Here is a 24,484-nt window from a genome sequence, read left to right as displayed (position 1 = left end):
TCACAGTCTGGAAGGGAATTTCTCGGGGTAGAGACAGACCCACTCCAGAACAGCCAATAATTAGGACTGTCACATGGCAGACCCAGGTTCACAGTTCCCTACTCTGCCTGATTCAGACCAGGGATTTGAACCTTGTTCTTCCACAACCCAGGTGAGTGCCCTAACCACACAGCGACCGTCTGTCTCAAGCTCTCCTGTGGAGCTGTTCCATTTTGTATAAATAATTCAATATTCATTAAGACAGAAAGACTGATTTTATAACCCAGTGGTTACGGATTTCGACCTGGGTCTCTTACATCCAAGGTGAGTGCCCTAATTACAGAGCTATGGGCCATTCTGGGCTAGGTTTCGCTTTCTTGTTTTTCATGAAAATTTAAAGATCTCATTTTTATTCCATATTAGGAAAAAAACCACACAAAATGTTGAAACCTCAAAATTTTTCATGGCCAGCCCCAATAATGGCACTCACATCACAGGTACTGACAACCGAAAGAAGATAAACTCATGTATCCTCATCAATGCTCCCATAACTTTGAAGAGTCTTAAAATCAGCATTCTAGTGGAGACAAAGGGAAAAAAATTCTTCTAGCTTTATTCTAGGCTGCAGCATTTTCCCAATGCACTTCGGGGGGACATTCATCGAAACAGCACATTGGCACACTTATCAGAAGAGATATTTTCCTTTATTAGATGTGCAAGCAATATCATAGAATCATAGAAGATTAAGGTTGGAAGAGACCTCAGGAGGTCATCTAGTCCAAACCCCTGCTCAAAGCAGGACCAACACCAACTAAATCAACTATATGCTCTAGTATAAACTCTAATATAAACAAGAATTCAAAAATGTCCAAAGATCAAGCATATTAATTTGTTTTGATGGCTTCATTTTCATTTTAAAATATGTTCCTATTCTAGGATCACAGTGCATTTACCAGTGTAACAACATATTACCAGATGAAAACCTGGAAAACAATAATGAGTCTCCATTAGTGCTGGCAAGGGGAGTATCAAGATTGCAGGTGAAGAAAACTAAAAGTTAAAAGAACGAGTACTTTTGGCACCTTAGAGACTAACAAATGTATTTGAGCATAAGCTTTCGTGGGCTAAAACCCATTTCATCGGATGTCCACAATTGTTTAAACTCACATTGGACCTACTGTAACAAAGAGGTTTTATTTAATCTCTGAATGAGCACAGATATGTGGTGTTAAGTATAAATTTCAAAGCAGCGACAACTGTTTACAGTTTTCCCTATTTGACTACCCGGGAGTGAGTTATAAATTTAATAAAAAAAGGTTTTTTTTATTTCACCTAGCAATAAAAGCATCTGCAAAGGTGTCTCCTCTGCAGTAGCTGACCTCAGACATGTATCATAAAGACTATTATCTGTGTATCCATCTATCTATCGGCTGCTTTCCTAATCAAGTAATATGCTGAGTGAGCACTGTCTCTTGCAGAACTTATATTAAAAGCATAACTGACAATTTACTGTGTCTAAAATACTTTGGTGGCTTTAAGAGATAAAATAAAATAATATTAAAGTAATACAGCTAATACATGCCATACATTATTCCTAAAGCAGGAATCTCACAGACACCATGTGCAATTATTTGGAATGCCATAACAAATAAAGAGAGCAATTGCCAGAGTAAGATGTTTGCTCTAGTGTTAGTAATATTCCTGAATTGTTTGAAGAAGCATACAGATGTAACTACTTATTAAAGGAAAGACATTTTAATAACTGATATTCATGCATACAGTGGACTTCTTGATTTTGGGACAGAAAAAAAACCCAACAGTATGATACAGTAAATTCTTCATCCCACAAAATATATTGTTAGTAGCTTTTCGGGGGGGGTGAGGGGGTTGAGGGGAGGGGAGGGGGAAGAATGGGGCTTATATTTTAAAGCTAGATTGTCATCCCTTCCAAGCTCTGTCCTTATTAAAAAAAAAAAAAAAAAAAAAACCAACAACTATACAACAATTTGAAAAAAGAAAAAAACTAAAACAGAACAATATACTTCACTGTTAGAATTCTAACAAAGATGATCTAATCACAGGGACAGATCTTTCTTGGTAACAGTGTTTTTACTTGGGTCAGGACATGTATAGCCCTGTTATATCCAATCACCTTGAACACAGGGAAGGGAAAGGCACTAAATCCAAATCCAATCTCTACTGGAAGTAAGTAAAGAATAGGAGGCATAGAGAGTCAAAACTCAGTTCTTTAATTTCTCATTCTTCAATACCGAACTCTGGCAGCCTACTTGGATTTTTGCCAGAAGCTTTCCATATGCTTGTTTTACTGGTCCACTCCTCTTGCCATCTGAAGTTTAGAAAGGTAAACAGTTTCCAATAAACCCTTCTTGACTACCACACAATTATTTTGTCTACTCTGAGTTGTGGGATTGGTATATCTTCATATGATTTCTTGCTTTAAAATATCTTTCATGGTGAGGAGAATTAGAGTGCCTTTCTTAACATTTCCAAGTGCAATTCACATTAGTATTTGATAACATTTTTGGATGTACAGAAGGTTTCTCTTTAGTTTATTTCAAGCCAAAATTTTAACAGCGCACCTGCAATCTGAATGTTTTGAGACTGTATCTGATTTTCCAAGAGTAGTAAATACTTTCTGTTCTTATGCAATGCACTGTACATCAGTCTTGCACCAATCTTGTATCAGCTTGGCAAGTAAAATTTTCTAGGGTGACATTTTCAGCATTCTGTATCTGCTCAATTGGGACCACGGACAGCTCAGTGCTGACAGGGACCGGGGGGAGCAAGAGAGAGCTCCTAGCTGGCTGCTGGGACTAAATAAGGACTGAATTCAGGGAGGGCTACAGGAAGACAGTGTCTCCAGGGAGGAAGTCCTGGGTGTACAGCCTCATACCAGGGCCAGAACAAGTTAAAGACTGTATACCCCAGAAGGGGTTTTGTTCTGTTTCAAATACAGACAGTGTGAGAGAGTCAGACAGAGGGCTGAGTCACTGAAAAGCCACCCAAGAAACCACAAACAGGGGTCACGACAAACAGAGACTGCAGGCACACACACTTGACCAGGGGGCACTCACGAGAGATGGGTTCCGCCCTGTTAAAATAAAGGACTAAATCTCCTAAAAAGAGCCTTTATTTTATAATAAAGGAACAATAAATCTTTTCCCTGCATCTGAGAAAGAAAATAATCTAGAAATGAAAAGGTGAAAACAACAAAGCAAACAGTGAGAGTGCCCTAGTTACAATTTCTAATGACTTCTTGAGAGAGACTGAAAGAAGGAACTTTTTCCACTTTGAATAGGTTGTGATGATCCTGATAAACAGAGAGAGGGCTATTAAAACTTCCCTTGACCCATATGGGACAATGGCCAGTCATGCTGTAATGAGATAAGTGATGAATAACTGCATACCTGCAAAAAGCATTTGCAGATTCATAACATTAAGTTTCTATGAACTTATGGAAAAGATGGGGGAAGTTATATGCCAAGGACCCTGCATTATTTGTGTCCCTGAACTGTTTTCCACCTGTACTTGGTGGTTACTGACCAGAGTACAGGTGGAAAACAGTTTTCACTACATTAACAATGGTGCAACAGGGAAACAGAATATAAAATTAAATTGGTCGAGGCTTTGGTCTAGTTCTTCAGTAATAAGATTAAAGAAAATTTACAAAAGGATTGAACTCCTAATACACTTGGGAAATACTGTGTAGTGCAGCATGCACAGGAATCAATTCATTTCAGGTGAATGTGCTTAGCTTCCTTCAGTAGTTTTGAACAAAGGCTTAAATAGAGGACTAAAGGAGCTATGTTGCTTAGCTACAGTAAGTGGATAAAATAAATAGAAAACAGGATGGGGAACTTTCTGCACTAGCCAATGAGAAAGGGGAACCATGCGGAGAGTAGTGCTTACCCAGTCTAGGGAGAAGAGCTCAATTCTCCTCTGCTTTTAACAGAGAAAGTGGAGCTGTGTTCTCTCAAACTCCTAGCTACCATCTCTACATATGGGATAAAAACAGAGAAATGGTAGGATCTAGATCATCTTTACATTCAAGATCATGTAAAGCTGAAGTCAGAGAAATAAAAAAGCAGATACGTTTATGGAAGAGAAAGATCATTACATATTTTATTACTTATTTTATCATCAGCTAAAATATTTGTTTTTTAGCCAGTGTTTTATTAGATTTATCATCCTCCAATACATTTTATAAGAACCACAGGTGACCAAGCAGGAGTTTTAAAATTAATTTTTACAAGAGATAAATTATGACTTTTGAACACTTTTCATATAACAATTTAGCATGTAATTATGGAGATGATATATGTTAATTCTAAATATGGCATGTTGCAGTATTGATATTTCTAAATTTTACATACAAAGATTTCAGATTTTATACATTTTCTTTTTACCAAAGAAATACAGACCTTAGTATCTTTCAGATAATGTTAAGCAAACATATTAATAACTGCTTCAGTGTTAACTTAATTCTAATTTATGGAGAAGTATTTACTCAAACCACTAGAGCTCAGCTTAAAATAAATGGTTTCTTACTTACTAGATAAAAAGCCCTGGTATATTATTAACAGCAGCCTGATATATAGTATATAAGTTAGACTTAACTATATGTATATATAGTAGATCCCTCTATTGCAGATGCCTTAATGTTTATGATTAAGCAGTTTTAAAATATATTATTCAATAAATTAGTTTACATCAGTTCATGTTTTTAAAGTTTTTTCACAACCATGAAGACTACAAAACAAACAATTTTTAAAATGGAAGCTTCTGGAGCATAATTCTGTGGCTGGGGTAGATTCCACAGAACTTTTATAGCTACAGAATCACAGAATACACAGGGGCCTGAGTAGGGCTGATTTGATATAGGGAAATACAGTTAGACATACTACATACTTCATATGAACAGCTGAGAATATATCAGAAAAAAATGGTTTACATGAAAATGTGCATCATTTAGATATACACCTCTAGACAATGTTTAAATACCTCCAAATATGGAAGTGCTTGTTGTACCACCAGATAGAAGGGCATTAAATTAAGGAACTAAGACTTGTAGGTAAAACTGGCCAGGAATTTTTTGTCAAAAATATCTTTTTGATGGCAAAATGCAGAATCTGCAAAATCATAGGAAAATTTCAACTTTGATTAATTTTTTTGATTTTCCATCTGGAAAACCAAAACATCTCCCAGAAACGGTAACATTAATATCAGCAACATTAAGACAGAATAATTTCCCAAATGTATACAATGTGTGACAGTTAGTTATGTGGATACAAAAGTGTCTGGGATTGCTGTGAAGATTTTGCACTTGAGTGCCAGGGTGATGAAGTTGTGGTATGTATTGCTTTTGGTATCTGTTGGAGGTGTGAAAGCATTATGGTATGTTGGAGTGTGTTATTACTGTGATGTAGGCAATATAAAAGTGGCAAGGAGGCTTTTTCCTTAATTTGTTATTTCCAACTTTTTCAGATTTTGAGTTGGTGGGCGTGTCCTGATGCAACCTTTACTGTCGCCAAACAAGTTTTGTGCAATTCATATAATATTCACCTTCTGAATGAAGGATCTTACTTTCCTTTCCACAAAGGTACACACACACACAGGATACAATACCATGCATCTGTAAAATTTTCCGTAAAAGGAGATCACTTACCTATAACCGGAAGTTCTTTAACATGTGTGGTCCCCTATCTGCATTCCATATGTGGGTACGTATGCACACCATGCGCCTGAGGCTGGAAAAATCCTGCAAGTAGCGTAGATTGGTCCGCAGCTGCGCCCTGGATCTCCTTGTGCTTGGCATTGCAGTATAAGGGGAGATGTAAACCAACCGTCTCTTCAGTTCCTTCTGTACCATGAATCCAGTCACAATCCGTAGCAGAGGGGAAGGCATGTGGGTAGTGAAATAGTTTGAACAGTCTCCAAACATGAACGCTCTAGGTCTGATGCCCATCCAAATACCAAGCCATGAGGTGAAGAGGGTCTGGGCTGGGGTGCTTGATCCTGCTATTCTCTGGAGTTAGCAGGTCCAGGAAGGACTGAATGCTATGGGTTGACATTCGTAGGAGGACCAGAAACCACAACTGTCTGGGACAACTTGTTGTGATGAGAATGGCTCATGCTTTGTCATGATGCATTTTCTTAGAACCTGGGGTAGTAGTTGGATGCGAGGGAAAGAGTATCTCAAGAAGCTTGTCCAGGACAGTAGGAGGGCACTTTTTGTTCACCTGGGAGGTGAACAGGTCCCAGGATGGCATTCCTCACTGACTGAAGATGTTCAGCACTGAATTGTGTAACAGCCACTCATTAGTGGTGAAATTGTAATGTAGTTCTATATACACCAGTTCCATAAGCTGACCACCTCCCCACACAGCGAGAGGGATTTTTGCCCCTCCCTGTTTGTTTATATAGAAGACGGTCATCACGTTGTCTGACATTATCTGGACAATGGCAGGATCATATGAATGGGAGGAATGCACTGCAGGCCTGTCTGACTGCTCTTAGTTCCAGGAGATTGATATGCATCTTGCTCTCTCCCTAGGTGTCCACATATCTTGTGTTGGATGACCAAACATGTGGGCTTCCCAGCCTATGAGGGATGCCTCAGTGATTATTGTCATGTCAGGTGACAGGTCAGGTGGGAGGTAAGAAGAGAACTCCAATGCACATGTGTTCCAGGCTCATCTACCAGGTGCCTCCTCAGCCAGAGCTTTTGTCCCTCTTGGGTCTGGAGTTGGAAAGAGCAACACATACTGCACTTGGAGGAGATATGAGCCTCTTTAGGCAGGCTGGTGGTCACTGATAACTGAGAAGAAGCAAGGACAGGAGACAGTTCTTGAACCCTGGAATACTGGGTATAGTCCTACTTCTGAAAAGGAGGGGACAGAGAAGGTCCCCAGGGCTGGGGAAAAAAACTAAACTACACTATGTAAAATATTGTAAAACACTAACAAACTATCTATAATTATATTTACAGAGATAAAGACGATGAGAAGATAATTCCAGACACAGAGGAGTTCAAATGAGATCATGCAGCAGCAAGAAGGACCTGAAGAGGCAGTTGGTCCACACCTCCCCTTATATCCTCAGGGCTGAGCATGAGGTGATCCAGGGTATAGGTGCAGACGAACAGATGCTTCTTGAAAGATTTTTCAGTCTCAGGAGCCTGGTGCTCATGCGTACTCATGTGTGCAACGCAGATAGGGACCAGCCCTCAAAGAAGAAACATTGTTTCAATTGGTATTGACCAATCGTTTCTAAATAACTCCTGTTCCAGTCATTGCACTGTCAGGCATGACCTCTACTAAATTACAACTCTTACTCAAAAGGAATATCAACAGGAATAAATGTAAAAGTTTTTTCTGTTGGTCACATTACTGGGTATAAAATGATATCAGATTACATTCTTTCAAAAACATTCAACATTTAAATGTTTGTGTCCTTTGAAAGTTTTCCCCTTTTAGTTTTAGTCAAATAAAGTCAGTTAGTATTTTACCAGAAGAAGTTTTTTTTTTTTTAAAAGGAAAATGAAATAATGGAAATATTTTCAAATGATCCTTGTAACTGTTTGCACTTAGGAAAAAAGTTACATCATATTGCTCTTAATCTTTTCACAGGACAAAGAACTCAAAACCCTTACCATTTGCCTTGATGATTTATAAACTGTTGAACTGCATATCCAAACAGCTCACTTGAAGGACCAGAAAACGATTTTGCTTCTGGGAGCCCAACGTTGTATGCGTCACAGCAATTATGAAGAATGCCTGTTAACAGGAAGATTAATATTACTGTAAATAGCAATTAAAGAATCTTGATTCCACTGAAACAGTCCATCTGTCTATGCCAATTCCCCTTAATATAGCAGTTAAAAATGCGGCCTTTGACACACCCAATAAAAATCAATGTTTCTCCCACCCCTACACAGCAATAGCCATCTATGATTATATGAATGCTTGTCAGTGCACTATATGGGCATGACAGTACAGTAGACAGAGTTTAATAACCTATTAACTACATTGCTTAATAAATCTTGTAGCGCTACCAATGTGTGTGAATCCAAGAGACACAATTAATATGTTTTAATATATTTTACTGTAGTCTTTAAAACTCCATTATCTTTGGACATATGGTAGCCTTCTAGCATAGGATTTCCTAAAGACCTATTAATGTACACTATAATGAAGAACAATGGATGACAATAAGTACTTTTATTCTGTTTATATTCTAATGCTACATTTGAAATAGAACACAATCAAATCGACCTACTTCTTTATCACAGAAGGTCTACAGTTTCGGACCATTTTATTTTCACATATTAAGTGTTTGTTTTCTTCTGAACAAACCACTGAGAAGATAAGCTTATAAATGGAAGCCTGGGAAATATAGGGCTAAGTTAATAAACTATACTTAGCATTTAAACAGCACTTTGCATCTTCAAAGCACTGACCAGATATTAACTCATTAAGCCTCACAATACTATTGTGAAATTGGAACTTTAAAATATATATAACCTCAGCCACCCTGTCTCTCTAAAACTCTTGTGAGGCAGGTAATTATCATTCCTCTTTTGTATATTTTTTCCCCTCACACATAGTGAGTGACATGTCCATGGCCATACAAGTTGGTGACAGTGCCAGGATCAGCATTTAGAACTCCTGGCTTCTCTCTTGTGCTTAGCTGACCATGCTTCCCCCCCCATCCTCCCCGCCCATCTATATAGTACTTATATAACTGGTTAATACGGAATCATCTAAAAGTTAGTTCAAAGATCAATTCTGACTGAGTGCGCGATGCATAAAAACTATACTTGTATGCTCATCAGAAAATAGTACAGCTGAAAAATCATAGCGAGCCCTATGTTCCAGAATGGATAGTTATATCTATTTCTGTTTACACATAACATTTATGTACTAACAGTGATCTTACATGAGATATTAAGGAACTTCAGAATTTCTTATACTAATGATAGGAGTTTAAGGTTCTTTAGAATAGAGATCTTTAAGGATTTCTTCCCATCTATAACACATTTTAAAGTCTTAGCTTAAGAACAGGGGCATCATTTCAGAAAAATTCAGGGGTGGAGTGGGGGAGGACACAGTTGGGTCAGCATATAAAACATTATATGTGATTATATTGTATCCTGCAAAGTTGAGGCAGCAGTGGGGGAGGTGGGGGGAGGGAGTGGAAGACATAATGGAGAATACAGACCTATGAAAAGTCTGGGGGGGGGGGCAAGGGGAAGGAACTGCCCCTCCAACCATTAGCAAATGCTGCCCCTGTTTAAGAATTAGGGTCACAGATCAATGCATTCCTTCCGCCTTGATGGGTATGTCAGTAGTTACTGTAGCTGACTTTTTTGGCAGTCCCAAGACCAGGTTTGGAAGAGATTTTAAGAGGGATACCAGTCATGGACACAGATAACCTGAATACAGCCCACCATATTATACACTATATTGAGCATGTGATGTTCTAAATCAGCAGTTCTCAAACTTTAGCAACCTGAGGACGCCCCATTTTGATTTAAAATTTTTCAGGGGGAACCCCCAATAACTCTCGCTCAGGCCCAGGCCCTGCCCCACTCCACCCCTTCCCCCAAGACCCTACCCCTTTCCCACCACCCACTCACTCCATCCACCCTTCCTCCGTCACTCATTCTCCCCCATCCTCATTCATTTTCACCAGACTGGGGCAGGGGGTTGGGGTGCAGGAGGTGGTGCAGGGTGAGGGCTCTGGGAAGGAGTTTGGGTGCCAGGTGTGGGGCTCTGGGCTGGGGCAAGGGAGTGGGGTGCGAGAAGAGGTGAAGGCTCCAGCTGGGCAGCACTTACTTCGGGAGGCTCCCAAAAGCGACCGGCACATCTCTCTGGCAGCGGCTCCTAGCCGGGAGGGCTAGGGGGTCTCCGCATGCTACCCCACCCAGTGGCGCTTCCCGTGCAGCTCCCATTGAGCACAGTTCCTTGCCAATGGGAGCTGCAGAGTCGGCGCACAGGGCAGGGGGCAGCATGAACATGCCAGCTGCTTCCAGTAGTGGCATGCAGTCAGGGAGCCTGCCTTGTCCAGTAGCACAGCGGGGCTTTTTAACACCTAAAGTCTCCCAGTTTGGCTTCAGTAGTCTCTGGGACATAGAGCCTGATTCCAGGAGACTTCTAGTGAAACTGGGAGGGTTTGCAACCCTAGTTGATCAGCAGGGCTGTTGGCCCAGGACAGGATTCCGCCCCCTCCTGCAAGTGCCCCGTCCCCGCTCCTTCCCCTCCCTCCCAGCGCCTCATGCACGCCAGGGAACAACTGTTCCCCGGTGTGCAGGAAGCACTGGGAGGGAGAGGACAGAGTTGATCAGCTGGGCCCGCGGACCCCCTGCAGTACCCTCAGGGACCCACAGGTGTCTGTGGACCCCAGTTTGGGAAACACTGTTCTAAAGTGAAACCTGAGGGTGCACAATCCACTTAAATAAGCAAAATTTCAATAAACTCTCCTAAAAACATATGTAAACCCAAAATATATAAAGAGAAAGCAAAATGTTCCTCATAGAAAAATACACATAGCTTGCATATTTACTAACATTTGGTGACAAACTTAAGACAGGAAATCATATATTAGTCATACAAAACCACCATTATCTACTGATTACCCACTCTCAAGTATTTATCTTTTGCTAAGAGTTAAATCATTTAAGAAATATGGTTAAGAATGAAAGAACTTCCTTTGCCATTAAACATCTGATTGGTATGGTGGAGAAGGGAAGATGAGTGGACATAATACTGTGTATACTTCACAATACTTCTTACAGTAATCACAACCACCTACACCTGGCAGCTAAATGGATCTTTTAAAGGCATTTCATATGTAAAAATTTGATTACTGTAAAGCTATTGCCAATATATCTGTTGTGTTCCAACTTCCTGGCACTTTATTTCAACACCATCTTTAAATTGCACCTTAATTTATTCTCATGTTATCATCAGTCAAAAATCATACATAATTGAACAGCGCATCAGTAGGAGCATCGCACTTAAGACTCTTGGTACCGACATCTGGAACGGACATCCTAAGAAACTGTCTAGAGTCTCCTGTAACGTTATTGTGTATTCTATTTTGCCCCATGTAACTAAAAGATAGAGCAGTGGTGTAGCTAGGAGTGGAAATCTGGATGGGCCCCCAACTTATGGCATACAGGCAATGCCCATAGTGCTGAGATCATCTTAGTAAAGAATCATTGTCACTCTGCTCAGTCTGTTGCACAGGCAGCCCCCCTGCTCCTCACTCCACTCAACAGCAGAGTCCAGGCCCACTTAGGTATGGCGAGCGGGATCAGCACACTCCGGCAAGGCAGGGGATCCCAGGCCATCAGCACCAGCGCTCATTTGGGCTACTATGGAGTTAGCTCCAGCCTGGAAAGTGCTTGCAGTCAACTCTGCTCAGGTTCACTGTAACGCTGGGTGGCTCATCCATAATGTGAAGATGGGGGACCAGGGGGAGTGGAGCTTGGCTCTGTGAGCTCAGAGGCAATGCAGACAGTCCTGGAGGTAGCACGGAGCTATGTGCCAGGGATATCCCTTAGCCAGCTGGCATCCTCTGAGTTGCTGGGCTGAGCCAAGCCCAGCTGCAGAAAACTGCCTTTCTCCACTCTGACCTTACACACCGCCTGCTCCACTGCCTTCTGACTTGCCTCCTCCTCTACCCCTAACTGCCCCCTCTTCTCCTACCTACTACCCCCACTTTCTGCCCCTGCCTCCTCCCCCCACTCATAATTCCCCTTCTGCAATCACCACAGCACTCCTCCTACTATCCATTACCCCTTACACACGACTGCCTTTTGCTCCTGCCTACTTTCACCAAGCCAGCAAATCAGAGCTGGTAAGAAGTGACCTTGCAAATATGTATCAATGTCAATGCACCAGCCTCATCTCACTACTGCTTCACGGTATCAGCTCCGGGTATAAGTCTAAAGCCTGAACATGATCTGGTATTGTCCAGCACCTGAAAGATTTTTCAGCTGCACTGGGACACGTGCACTAGGCCAACCTGGAGAGTGCGGGGGGGGGGGGGGGGGGGGGGGGGAGGGCGGTTGTGTAGCCCCTGGGGCACTCTATGCCCCATTCCCCATCGAAAGTCACGACCTCCGGGCTGCAGCCCCTGTTTTCACAGCTGCCCCCGCTCAGGCAAGTGCCAGGGCCTCCAGTCCCCTGCAACCCAGCCTGCAGCACCAGGACTCTGGCAGGGGCTTCTCCATTGGGCAGGTATTTGGGTGCCCCACCCTGTTACCTCCTGCCTCCCCTATGATCAGGTCAGCTGGCACCCCTTTCCCCATGGCAAGGGAGGAGCACTTTACCACTGCACAGGCCAAAGATCTGAGCCCCTTTACACTATACAAGCAGGACAAAGGGTCCAAATCTCAGTTGAAAATATGGTCAAATGTAGAGAAAGGCTGATAAAGATGAGAGGGAGAGGGAAAGACAAGAAATCAACTCAGGAAGCAATACAGTATGACTCATCATAGTGTCATAGGAAGGAGTCATCAGGAGTTGTAGTAGGAGTCACCAGATGGTGCTGTTACATGAAGTTTTACAAGTTCTTTTAAGGGTTTGTCTACACTACAATCACACCACATGATTACAGTGTAGACATAGCCTGAGGGTATGTCTACACTAGAAGCGCTACAGTGCCACAGCAGCTACACCAATGGGATAGACACTGTACTATGCAGTCAGTTTTTGCACTGTACTGCGAAGAGCGGTATCCAATGTTTCTATCACGGTCGTTAATCCACTACCTCAAGAGTGAATAGCTAGGACAATAGAAGTATTCTTCCATTGACTTAGCTGCGTGTACAGTGGGGGTTAGGTTGACATAATTATATTGCACAGGTTTGTGAAATTTTTCATAGCTGTGAGTGACGTAGCTCGGTCAACCTAAGTTTTAGGTGTATACCAGACCTCAACATGCAAACAATTTTGAAGAAATACTGTATTATTGTTAATTTTATAATTACGTTTATTTTGGGGAGCTGTTGCAAGCAGCGGTACTGTTTAGTCTGCCTTAAATTACTCTCACTAGAGTTTTTCAAAATGGCTGCTGATATTTCTGGAAGAGGGTATTATTTCTGTGCCATTTGTGTCCACTTCTGTCCAAAGACTCTAATATATATTAGTGTAAATAAACGAGCTACTCTAAGAAAATACTCACACTACACAGCACTGTTTCTCCTCCAATGTGAAACTGAACTGCAAGGCCCTGAGATCTGCCACTGTTTGGCACAGTGACAACAACAGGAAAGAAAAAGGTAGAGAGAAAACAGGAAGGGAAAGAAGATAAATGCAAGCGAGATGCTGGTCAATTAATACTTGGCGCATACATTATTTAATTCCAGTAAAATTAAATTATCTGATTAATATTTTTATGATATCTGACCATAGCTAGTCACATGCTATTCAGCAAATGTATTACTGGAATAATAATTCCAGTGGAACTAGTCAAATATAGTCACTGATTTATTTATTTTTGCTTTTTGACCAGGCTTAGTAATACTTTTTTTTAAAAAAAATTAACAGAAAGTTTATTGATAATAGTGTGATTAAATACAGGACAGGATACAAAAAGTGTTTCATTCCTTTAAATTGTATCAAGTGCATGGCAGCAGAGGTATTTCACCCTGCCTACTAGGCTTCATTCTCAGGCTAGAAGGAACCACAGAATCCACCTCTAGCCTCAAAACTCTGCTCCGGAATCTAAGCTTCCATTTAAAAAAAAAAAAAAAAAAAAAAATGTTTTCACCCCTTGTGATTGTGAAGACGACCTTACAAAAGCACAGATCAATGCAGCGATGTCTTCATGAGTCTTAAACGGCCTGCAACAGCAGCTCTAAAAGAAGTATGAGCTTCCCCAATCACAAAGGGTGTTAAGTTTGAAACTAATGATGGCAGTTTAAAAGTCAACATTCTTAACTATGTTTTTACTAAATTGATCAGCTGTGACATCTGGATAATGTGTTTTTCCACACAATTCCAAATCACTTCCCCTTCTTAAACATCAGACACCTGATTTGTTCTCTCTCCATCTTCCAAAACCTCCAGCTTCTCCACAACTTGTACAACACAGTTCTGCATTTTCCATATTACATTTTTAGCACATTGAAAAATAAAAACATAGCAGCATAAAGTTAATTTAATGTCAAATTAACTAATATAGAGAATACTGTGTTGACTGTATTATTGCAGAGAGATAATAGGACTTTGCTTATAATTACCATTCTGATTGAAAATGTTTTTCCTACCATTGCTATAACTTAAGGTTACAATAACTGAAAGAGATTAGAGAAAAATATTTCTATTTTTTTCCCCTGTATGTTTACTTTGCATATTTAACAGCACTTGATAGAGAAGAATTTTAAAAAATTTAAAATAAGAAAATGTGGCTGAATACCTATCAGTATTGTCAGGGAACTCCAAGACAGGTATAGAACTTCTACTTTTTACCACTACTTTTAAATTTTGAATTTACTAGATTTTAAATTGAGAATATCCCTTTAAATTAAATCAATGTATACTTCCAACAGCGATTCTGAAAGAGAGAAGACTAACTGGACAAGAGACATTTTGGAGAGATATTTAGAAAGGGCACTAAATTAGAGAGTATTTTGTAATCTTCAATTTCAGTTTTATTCATATTTCATCTATACTAGTCAGAAAATGTGACTCTTATTCCCTGGGGTTAACATCATTTAATAAAGACTATTTACTTTCTTCTGTCTGGGGCCCAGGTTTCCTTCACATAGGCTAAAACGTCTGGAGCCATTTAATAATTAACAGACGTTATTTTCTTCAGTGCTGATACTACAGGTGAAAACAAACATAACTGCAACTCATCTAGCAGTGGTTCTACAAAATAAGTTATTTTTTGGTTTAGCTGAGTAACTTTATGACTTCCTGCTGGAAGAGGGCCAAATTCTCGTTCAGAAGCAGTCACAGTTTCAGCAAGTCAGAGGAACTACAACTGAGTTAGAGCAGTTTATCATAGTAAAGAGCAGTATCCAATGTTTTGGCAGTGACCAGTTTACTTTATACAAGTATATAATATACTCAAGTCTGTACAAATTGAGAGTCAAATTTTGACAAGGCTTGGGAAAGTCCTACTAGATGCTTTCTAGTTTACTGTTCCAGCTCACTATTGCTGACTGAGTTAGAAGACTTATTTCAATTCATTCACAACTTTCTAAGTTACTAGAGATCACTTGCCCTTCTCTTGACATTTTAATAAGCTTCCTACTCTAATCCCAGAAACAGATATGAAATTAAGAAATCTCAACAATTTACTGAACATACAAGGGCGGATTTTAGGGTTGCCAATTTTGTAATAGTTAAAAACTGGACACTCCAGCAGAAGTGCTGGAACCTCCCCGACCTCTTTTTGCCCCCTTCCCCACCCAGGTCTCATGCTGTCAGCCCCGCCCATTGCTCGCTGCTGTTCTCCTCTCTCCCCTGCCAGGGTTGGAAGGGACCCACCTTTGGAGCCATGGCTGGGAGCTGCAGCTGCCCAATGCAGGTAGAAGGCAGCCCTGGCTGAGTAGGGGCTGGTGCGAGTGATGGCCCTGTGCCTCCACATCTCCCATACCCACAGTAACTGGACTCTGAGTGTCTGATCAGTAGATCTGACCAGACTTTCCAGTCGAAAACGGGGCACCTGACCACCCTATCCCAACCTCCCTTGCCCACAGTGGCTGGACACTGTCAGGTCCCCTCTTTGTCCGGGCACCTGGCCACCCTAGATTCTCTTGCAATGTTTCAGTAGCTCCTGAAAGATTGACAGCTTCCTGCATGTTTTTGATAACAAAAAGTGCAAGCATTCAAATCCATTTGATTTCACTATCCTGTCTATTATTAATTCAAGTAAGAATAAATTACTCTTCTGGAATGCCACACAAATTGCATTTTACTAAACTGCCTTGGAAACTCTCTCCTCTCCGTTTAGCCCGGAACAACTACAATGTCTGGAATGTCCAGTCTAGGTGACCCTAGTTTCTCCCAAATGGAACCACAGAGAGATTAAGAGAACTGCAGCATTAACAAGCCCCACAACCTCAAAATATGCAATTATTTAAATTGCCAGCTCCAAAAACAATAACAAAAAACCCAACTTCATCTGTTTTCCTGTGATAAAAAATTGACTTCTCATGAGGCATTCACTTCAGCGGATTCTGCACACACTCTCTATAATTAATACTGTCTACTAAGCTTCCTTTAACTAGTGATATCTCCTCCTATAGAACGAGCAGCACGATTTTTATTAAGGCAACACAAGGGAAACATATCATCATACCAAAACCAACATGACTTACTTCCCTTCAACTTATTTCTGTACTTGGCTACATTAGAACTTGAGGGGGAAAAAAGTAATGATATTTTTTAAATAACCTCAGCAACAAAGAAGAGCAGAGACAAAGAGAAAATGTAGTATAGCAACAAAATTGTTTCTAATTTAAGTAGAATGTTTTCCAGATTTTTCATTCATTAAGTTCTGTGCCCTCCTCTGCTGCCAAGGATGTCCCTTTGTGGGTATTGCTGCACCACAAGTTGGCAAGATACCAGCAGCCCACCCAGCAGGTGGGAACTGTGACATCCATGAACGTACCTCTGAAGGGATTCTGTCTATACTGGGGTTGAAGGGTGCTCATCTACTCTGACAAAAAGCACAGTAAAGGTCTAGAAACTTGTCTGCACTACAGAGATTTGGCTGGTATAGTTATACCAACTGACCTTCCTAGTGGAGACTCACCATACGCTGACAGAAGTTCTGCTGGCATAGCTACACCACCTCCCTGACCAACATTAGCTATGCCAACAGAAACACACTGCTATCAGCCTAGTTGCATTTGCACCAGCAGTTCTGCCAGGATAGCTATGCCATTTAGGGGGTGCAATTTTTTCACACTTCTAGTTGACACCTGCCAGCAAAACTTCGCAGTGTAGATCAGGCCTAGATTAGAAAAAGAGCTGATGCATACATGAATGTACAGATCATCCAGCCATTCCTCACACTGTGAAGAGTGGTGTTGTGTGCAGTGAGAAAGTGGCTGGAAAGCAGCTCCATTATCACTCAAAAGTCAGAGTTTGGAAAGGATTCCTTTCCCTGCCCCACCCCTTGCTCCAGCTTCCACAGAACTAGCCAGCATGGAGTTTGGCTATTTGGGCTGCACACAAACAGAAAGATTATGTCCTCAGAGAGACAAGAACAGCATTATTGGCTGATTTGTCACCAGCAGCCTGAGACTTAGTGTAATGAGAAAACCTCTAAAGTAGTGTGACCAAGTGGGAATGTTCTTAATGTTTTCTCTGAATACGGTGTGTGCGCGCCTCAGTTTCCCCTATGTATTTCTTAAGTATCTAGGTGGTGGGATAAGGCTGTGTGATTGTTGCAGAGCCCTAGGCAGGTGTGATGCTGGTTGCACAGAGAATGGCTGACACCCTGTCTCCTGGCAACTGATGGCCTGGGCCCCTCCCTTGCAAAGTGCCAACTGAAGGTGTTGGAGAACAAAGATCAGGTGACCTGTTGGCCCGGGAAACAGACAAAGGCCAGAGGAGGGGCTGGAGGGGGCTTCAGTTTGGAGTTGGCCAGGGAAATGGCGGGAGGCCCAGAACCGGGGTCTGGGCTCCCTACCCCCCAAGATGGACCTGACTGAGGGGTCCTGTTTTCTGTACCTACAAGCTTGGTTTTGGACTGTGTTCCTGTCATCTAATAAACCTTCTGTTTTACTGCCCAGCTGAGAGTCACAGTGAATCGCAGGAAGTGGGGGTGCAGGGCCCTGACTCCCGCACGCTCCGTGACAAGTAGCCATGAGCATGTGCAGCACAATAATCGGCAGAGCTATTATTTAAACTTTTGTTTCCAGTAGTAACAACAATTTTCTAGGCACTGTCCAGATATTAAGAAGAAGCAGTCCCTGTCTAATGATCTTAGAAATTAAAACATCCTTTATAAAGTGTCCTTTAAAAAGACTCTCTTATTCCTATATATTCTGCAAGTGCCAGTACACTTCAGTGAAGAAGTGCACTGTAAAGTTCAACCAGTGAGCACAGTAGTGGATAAGTACTGACAATGTTTCCAACACAAGGCATTGTGCAATTATGGTGACCAGGTGTCCGGTTTTTGACCAGAACAGCCGGTCGAAAAGGGAGCCCAGCGCTGACTGGGCTGTTGACTGTCCAGTTGGCGGCATGGAGTCCCTGCTAGCATCCACGCCATACGGCTCCCAGGAAGCAGCGGCATGTCCCCTTTCCGGCTCCTATGCATAGGGGCAGCCAGGTGTCTCCACACGCTGCCCCCCCCACTCCCATTGGCCAGGAACTGTGGCCAATGGGAGCTACAGGGGTGGCGCCTACGGATGGGGCAGTGCGCAAAGCCACCTGACCGCACCTCCGCATAGGAGCTGGAGGAGGGACATGCTGCTGTTTCCCAGGAGCTGCTTGAAGTAAGCGCCGCCCAGAGCCTGCACCCCTGCCCAGGCCCCAAACCCCAGCCCTGATCCTCCTCCCACCCTCTGACCCTCTCAATCCCAGCCCCAAGCACCCTCCTGCACCTCAAACCCCTCATCCCCAGCTCTACCCCAGAGCCCTCACCCCCACTGCACCCCAACCCCCTACCACAGCCCTGATCCCCTTCCGGCCCTCTGAACCCCTCAGTTCCAGCCCAGAGCCCCTGCCTGCACCCTAAACCTCTCATCCCTGGCCCCACCCCAAAGCACGCACTCCCAGCCGGAGCCCTCACCCCCTCCCGCACCCCAGCCCCCTGAGCCAGCCTGGTGAAAATGAGCGAGTGACAGTGGGGAGAGTGAGCAATGGAGGAAGGGGGCATAGAGTGAGCAGGGGCGGGGCCTCGGAGAAGGGGCAGGGCAGGGGGCAGAGCAAGGGTGTTCGGTTTTGTGCAAGTAGGAAGTTGGCAACTCTATAAGTAATAACAAAATCAGTAAAACAAATTCTCTACCTTCCTCCTCACCAATTCAATTCAATACAACATCTCTGTTCATTTAATCTAGAATGCTGTACAAAAAACAGTGTAACACTGTATTTGGAAAAGGGCAGTTTCTAGAGAATTTCATATGCATCAGATTTGAAAGAGACTTAATGTACTGTTAAACGTATACATACGATTCTGGTACGCCCAGATGTCTGTGGCCTGGTGGCACCCTAATTCCAGCCACATCTTTATAAGTTCTGTTTGTAAAATAGTGCCATTGTACCTTTTTTTTGGGTCACTGACACTTAACTGTTTTCTGGGTACATATTTTCTGCCAAGATACCAGATCAACCTCTGTTTGTCTTTAGAAGCGCGAACTCCATTGCAATCATTTCTACAATCAACTTCCGATAGAAACAGTTTCACAATGACTATCAGGATATAAGCTTTAGTGGGCAACTCCAGTACGGTGAGCTGCCATCTGGCAGACTGTCACATCTCACAGTGACAGATGGATAGCAGTAGAGAGAGTGAAACGGAAGGAATGTCAGACACAGCCTCGAAAGAATATCTATCACTAGCAAGAATACAAAAGGACACTATCATTAGCAATGTTACTGTTTTTGCTCTCTATTTGTTGTTTATTCTTTCTGTGACAAAGCTCTGTCCTTGTCTCCGTGGGTCCTGCACTTCCTGGCAGATTTTGCTAGCCTCAGAGGCTCCCTGTGACCCTCCACACAGCCCTTCTCTCTCTAGAGCAAAGGGTGACAGCTGACTGAGCCATTTTCATCATAAGCCAGCGAGGGAGGTGAGGAGAAGCTATCCTCCCTTGCACAGTCTCTGTTGTCTCCCAGTCTCAGAGATTAATCAGGGGGGCAAAGGGGCTCTACTCCGGGCTCAAGCCCAGGGACCCTAATAGTATCAGCTATGGTAGCTGACCTTTTAGAAACAGGACGCGTACAATTCCCTGAGCTACCTCCCCACAGCAGCCCCCACTTCCCCAAGCTCCACTTCACCCTTATCTCAGGGCCTCCTTCCTTGTGCCTGATCTGGTGTGCACTGCTCAGTCTCTCCACCAGCGTAACTTCCTCCCACAGCTCCTGACATGCACACCCACCTGACTAACAGGGAGGTTTTTAACTAGTTTCAGCCAGCCCCTGATTGGCTTCAGGTGTCCCAATCAACCTAGCTGTCTCCACTGCTTTCTGGAAGGATCTTAATTAGCCCCAGGTGTCTTGATTAACCTGGAGCAACTGCCATTTGGTTCCCATGGTAACAGCAATTTGTTTAGCCTGGGGCTAACATACCTGTTTCTCACTACTTTCCTATAGCCATCTGGCCTTTCCCCATCACATTTCTTAACGATAAAGCTAGGCAAGGAGGCAGAATTTTGTTTAGATAAAATGTCACAGACTTTACAATATTTTGATTGGTTTTTGCTAATCTGAATTTCATCTATTCAAATTTCAGGCATATCTAAATATCAAACATATCAACACTGTACCCCTTTTTAGTGGGCACACTTAGACAACTAACCGAGCAATTTTATTTTAAATTTTGAATGGTTATCTGAATTTTAGTGTTCCAAATTTCAACCAAATTTGAATATACTATCCAAAATTCACCTCAGCTCTACATAGCACCTCTAATATGTACTTGGGAACATTGCGCAAAGTGGCAATTTAACAACAACGGTCCAGAGTACCTTACTATGCCATTCCTTTGTTGACTAAATTGAAACATTGCTCATAGTACCTTAAAACCATTTACAGATAAGAGCATGAACAGGTGTCAGCTAGCTTTACAAAAAACACCTAACACTAAAATGGTCAGGATATTGTGCAACTTCCTTTGTTAAATATTTACTATTTTGCTGATCTTGAAATTGAAACTGCAGACACCTCGATACATGCAAGGGAACATTTTCCAGTTTCTCTGTAACTTATATAAATCTTCTACTACAATGTTATTTTGTAACTTCTTATTACAATACTACACAATGAATGATAACATATTATGCTTAAGCCTGCTCCAACAAAATTTTACGAAGGGAACTTTTCTTCCCCCCCATCTTTCTTCATTTATGGTAGCACATCACTGTAAAAGATGGTTTGGCTATTACAAGATACAGCAGTTCACTATACTACTAGGTCCTGATTCAGCCTGGTACTCAAGTATTTGCCTAATTTTAATCATGCAAGTAGTCTCACTGAAGTCAACACGATAGGGTGACCAGACAGCAAGTGTGAAAAATTGGGATGGGGGTGGGGGGTGGGTAAATAGGAGCCTATATAAGAAAAAGACCCAAAAATAGGGACTGTCCCTATAAAATCGGGACATCTGGGTCACCCTACAACAGAACCACTCAGGAGCTTAAAGTTGGGCATGTACCTTACTGAATAACAGTCTTAATAGATTCTGCAATTAAAGTCTGACATCTGTCCCAGCATACTTCTTGAATCAGAAGCACACATAAGTCACCAAAAAGTTCCTTGTTTGTGATTGCCTGTGTGTATCCATGAGCACTACCTCAGTCTTGTTTGGGTTGAGTTTTTGTTTACTCTCTCACATTCAAATTAAAACACTGACTAACCAGACAGTCCATAATGAGTTAGCCAAAAAAAGAGTCATGGGGCCAGATGCTCCACTGGTGAAAACTGTCCAGTCTTCATTTCCAGAGTTTTGTGTCATCAGGATAGTGAACATCCCAACATAAATGGCTGTATTACATCCCTTGCTGGTGTCACATACATAGTGGATAGTAGCAGGGTTCAGTGGAACCCTGTCATATCCCCATCCCCAAAGATGAAATCCCTTGGGGAAAATGAGCAAGTGCATTTAACCATCCTCTGAGTCCCAACTTCCAGGAGTGGCTGTGCAGCCCTTTTCACACCATCAGGAAATACAGCCTCCATGGGCAATTGGTGGTAATCAAGGACAATTCTTTATTGTCTATGGTCAGTTGGAAAACATCAGTCACATAACCAGGGAGGTGGGGTGGTTTATTTAATACAGGACATTTCTTTCTTAAGGAATAAAGAGTGCTGAACTGGGAAAGATGAGTAAAAGGACAAAATGAGGCAGAGAAGTGGCAAGAGAATCCCACTACGGTGGTTGCCCATTGATTTGAATAGGACAAAATAATATAGGACATTAATCTATATAGCTATGCCGGTGCCATTGTGTTATGCCCTGAGTGTTCCATTATAGCACTCAAAAAGTTCATCTGTTTAAATATTATCTTATTTCTTTGCCCAAGTAGTTCCCCTTAAGAGTTACTTTTTACCCAGAATTTGCATTCTTATTAAAAGAGTATAGCTCTTCAGGGGAAAATGAAAACAAACCCAGTTTCTGAATAATATTTTCGATTGCTGGGAAGACTAAGTCCTCTAGCCAGGATAACAATTGCTCACTCTAATAAGTTTTAAAATTATTTTAAGTATTATCGACAGAACTCCTGGCCTGATCTTTCAGAGAGACTGAGCATACACAGCTTCCACTGGCTTAACTGGGTGTTGTGAAAATTCATCATCACCTCATAAAATAAGAGTGGGTAGAATGCTACATCAAATAGCTTTAAAGTGATGTGCATATACAGAAAATATAGACAGACTGCCATTCATCCAGTGTAGCATGATATTTGTTCACATTAATTTTCACTTCATTCCTTTTCTCCAGTGTCATGAATAAGTGTGCTACACAAAGAGGCATGTTCAAACAATTATATAATACAGCCAAGTGCCACTCCTTACCTTTAAGGCTTGTAAACAAAGATCCTTCTCTGTTATGCTTTTTGTAGAAATGAAAACTTAAGATTGAGTAGCTTCTCCAGTGTCCTTGACTCATTTGAATGGGAATCCCACAGCTATTTTTAGTTAACACTAAAACAAGTTTATCTTGCCCATTATTTCTCTCACTTTACCAGGCCTGAAATCCTAAAACAAGTAGGTAACATGGGGCTAGTGATCACTGTGTGAAGAAACTTTAAAACTGCTGGTGAAAATGTCCTAAAACAACCGGACGGCATGTGTTGGTATGCAACTGCATGAACCATTCTGATCAGAATCCAGCTTGTGTCCTGCCTGCATTTTGACATGGTAACCATGGAAATGGGAACGGACCTGCTCAAAGCCTAACAAAGGAAACCTTTAAATGAAAATGACAACACTGGATTATGAATGTTCAAAACTTCTACCAGCGCTCATAGCTTGGTTTACTCTTTTAAAAATATATAAGCCCCCTTCTATCTTCACTATTCCAAAAAGTTCAGTATTTAATACCCATTTGTTTGCACATTCATCACATGCATGAGCAGGTTTACATCGTAGCTCTCACAAACACCTATTCATGTGAAAAAAATATTTTCTTTCATTTAAAACAACTGACAATGAAAAAATATAATGGATATTGAGTAGTGGCCAACAAACACAGGAAGACTATAAGGAATATCTGACTATTTAGTGTACTGCTTTTATTAAATACCAAGACTTCTCAATACTTAAAAAGCAAATTAGTGTTTGAAAACTGTACCACAACCAGATACTTCAAGAGTAAGTCAATGCATCCTATATTTAGTGTCCAAGTTATGTAGAAATAAATATTGTTAATTGGTTTAGAATTATGAATAATTCATTGTGTACTTTACAAAAATGTTTACTTTATATTTTACAAATATTATAAATATAATTTGTAAAATACAGGCCTTCTGTAGCTCATTATGAAATAAGCCCTACTTAATTGTATAATATTGTAAAAATAAAAGCTCATAAGAAACTATTTGTAATATTGCTTTTACAAACAGAAAATCTTTTAAGAATCAGAGACAGGTAAAATCAGTAGCGACTTTGGTTTCACAAAGGTTCAGATCAGACTCCCATTTTAATAATCCAACACTCAACGTTTGGAATGGGAGGCATTTACACGAACAGTTCTACCTTTGGCCCATTCTAATTAACATTACACACACAAAACTATTCTAAAAAAAATCCTATTAGGTTTGCAAAGTCACATATTCCAAAATTAAGAAATGCCTGAATTAAAGTTGTCTGTGCAACCTTAGTTCAGCCACTTTGTGCATATGCATTATGATACAGTCTTTAATTACACAATCACATTTTTCCACAGGACCCCATTCCATGCCTCATTCCATGCACAGAACAGACAGTGTCAGTGGCAGATCAGCCACTGGGCCAACGGGGCCTGTGCCCAGGAGTCCCAGCCAACTGGCGGGACCCAGAAAAAATGGGTGCCCCCAAGCTCCAACCTGCTTCACGCTCCTCCTGGGGAGTGGGATCAGAGTGCGGGGGTTTGCCCTGCTCCTGCTCCCCGACCCTGCTCCCTGGTAGGAGTGCCAGGTGGGGGGGGGGGGGGCAGGGGAAGCCCCTGCACCCTAACCCTATTTCCCCAGTAGGAGCAATGGGAGAAGGAAGGGTAGCGGGGGACTGCAGGCCAAAGGGAGGGTGGAAAGAGGCCCTCACTTCCTCTGGCCCAGGGCCTCACAAAAGTGTAATCTGCCTCTGAAAGGGTTCAC

At 41.8% G+C, this 24,484-nt stretch overlaps 1 protein-coding gene and 1 long non-coding RNA gene across 2 annotated transcripts in view; one reads left to right on the top strand and one right to left on the bottom strand.

The window, feature by feature from the left end:
* The window catches only part of ITGA2 (integrin subunit alpha 2), an 85,539-nt gene that overhangs the window by 56,408 nt on the left and 4,647 nt on the right, over positions 1–24,484 (bottom strand). The window contains exon 2 of the mRNA XM_037902784.2: positions 7,652–7,775. Within this exon, the coding sequence (XP_037758712.1) occupies positions 7,652–7,775 (124 nt within the window). The remainder of the gene's footprint in view (positions 1–7,651; positions 7,776–24,484) is intronic.
* LOC122466081 lies at positions 1,899–7,760 on the top strand. The gene is made up of 3 exons (XR_006291316.1): positions 1,899–6,866; positions 6,989–7,114; positions 7,629–7,760. It is a non-coding gene; the product is annotated as an uncharacterized LOC122466081 (long non-coding RNA).

This window comes from Chelonia mydas, chromosome 5 (genome assembly GCF_015237465.2).
Source record: "Chelonia mydas isolate rCheMyd1 chromosome 5, rCheMyd1.pri.v2, whole genome shotgun sequence".
Classification (NCBI taxonomy): Eukaryota; Metazoa; Chordata; order Testudines; family Cheloniidae; genus Chelonia; species Chelonia mydas.
Note: the sequence above shows the minus strand (reverse complement) of the source record. Positions and strands in the feature narration are given on the sequence as shown.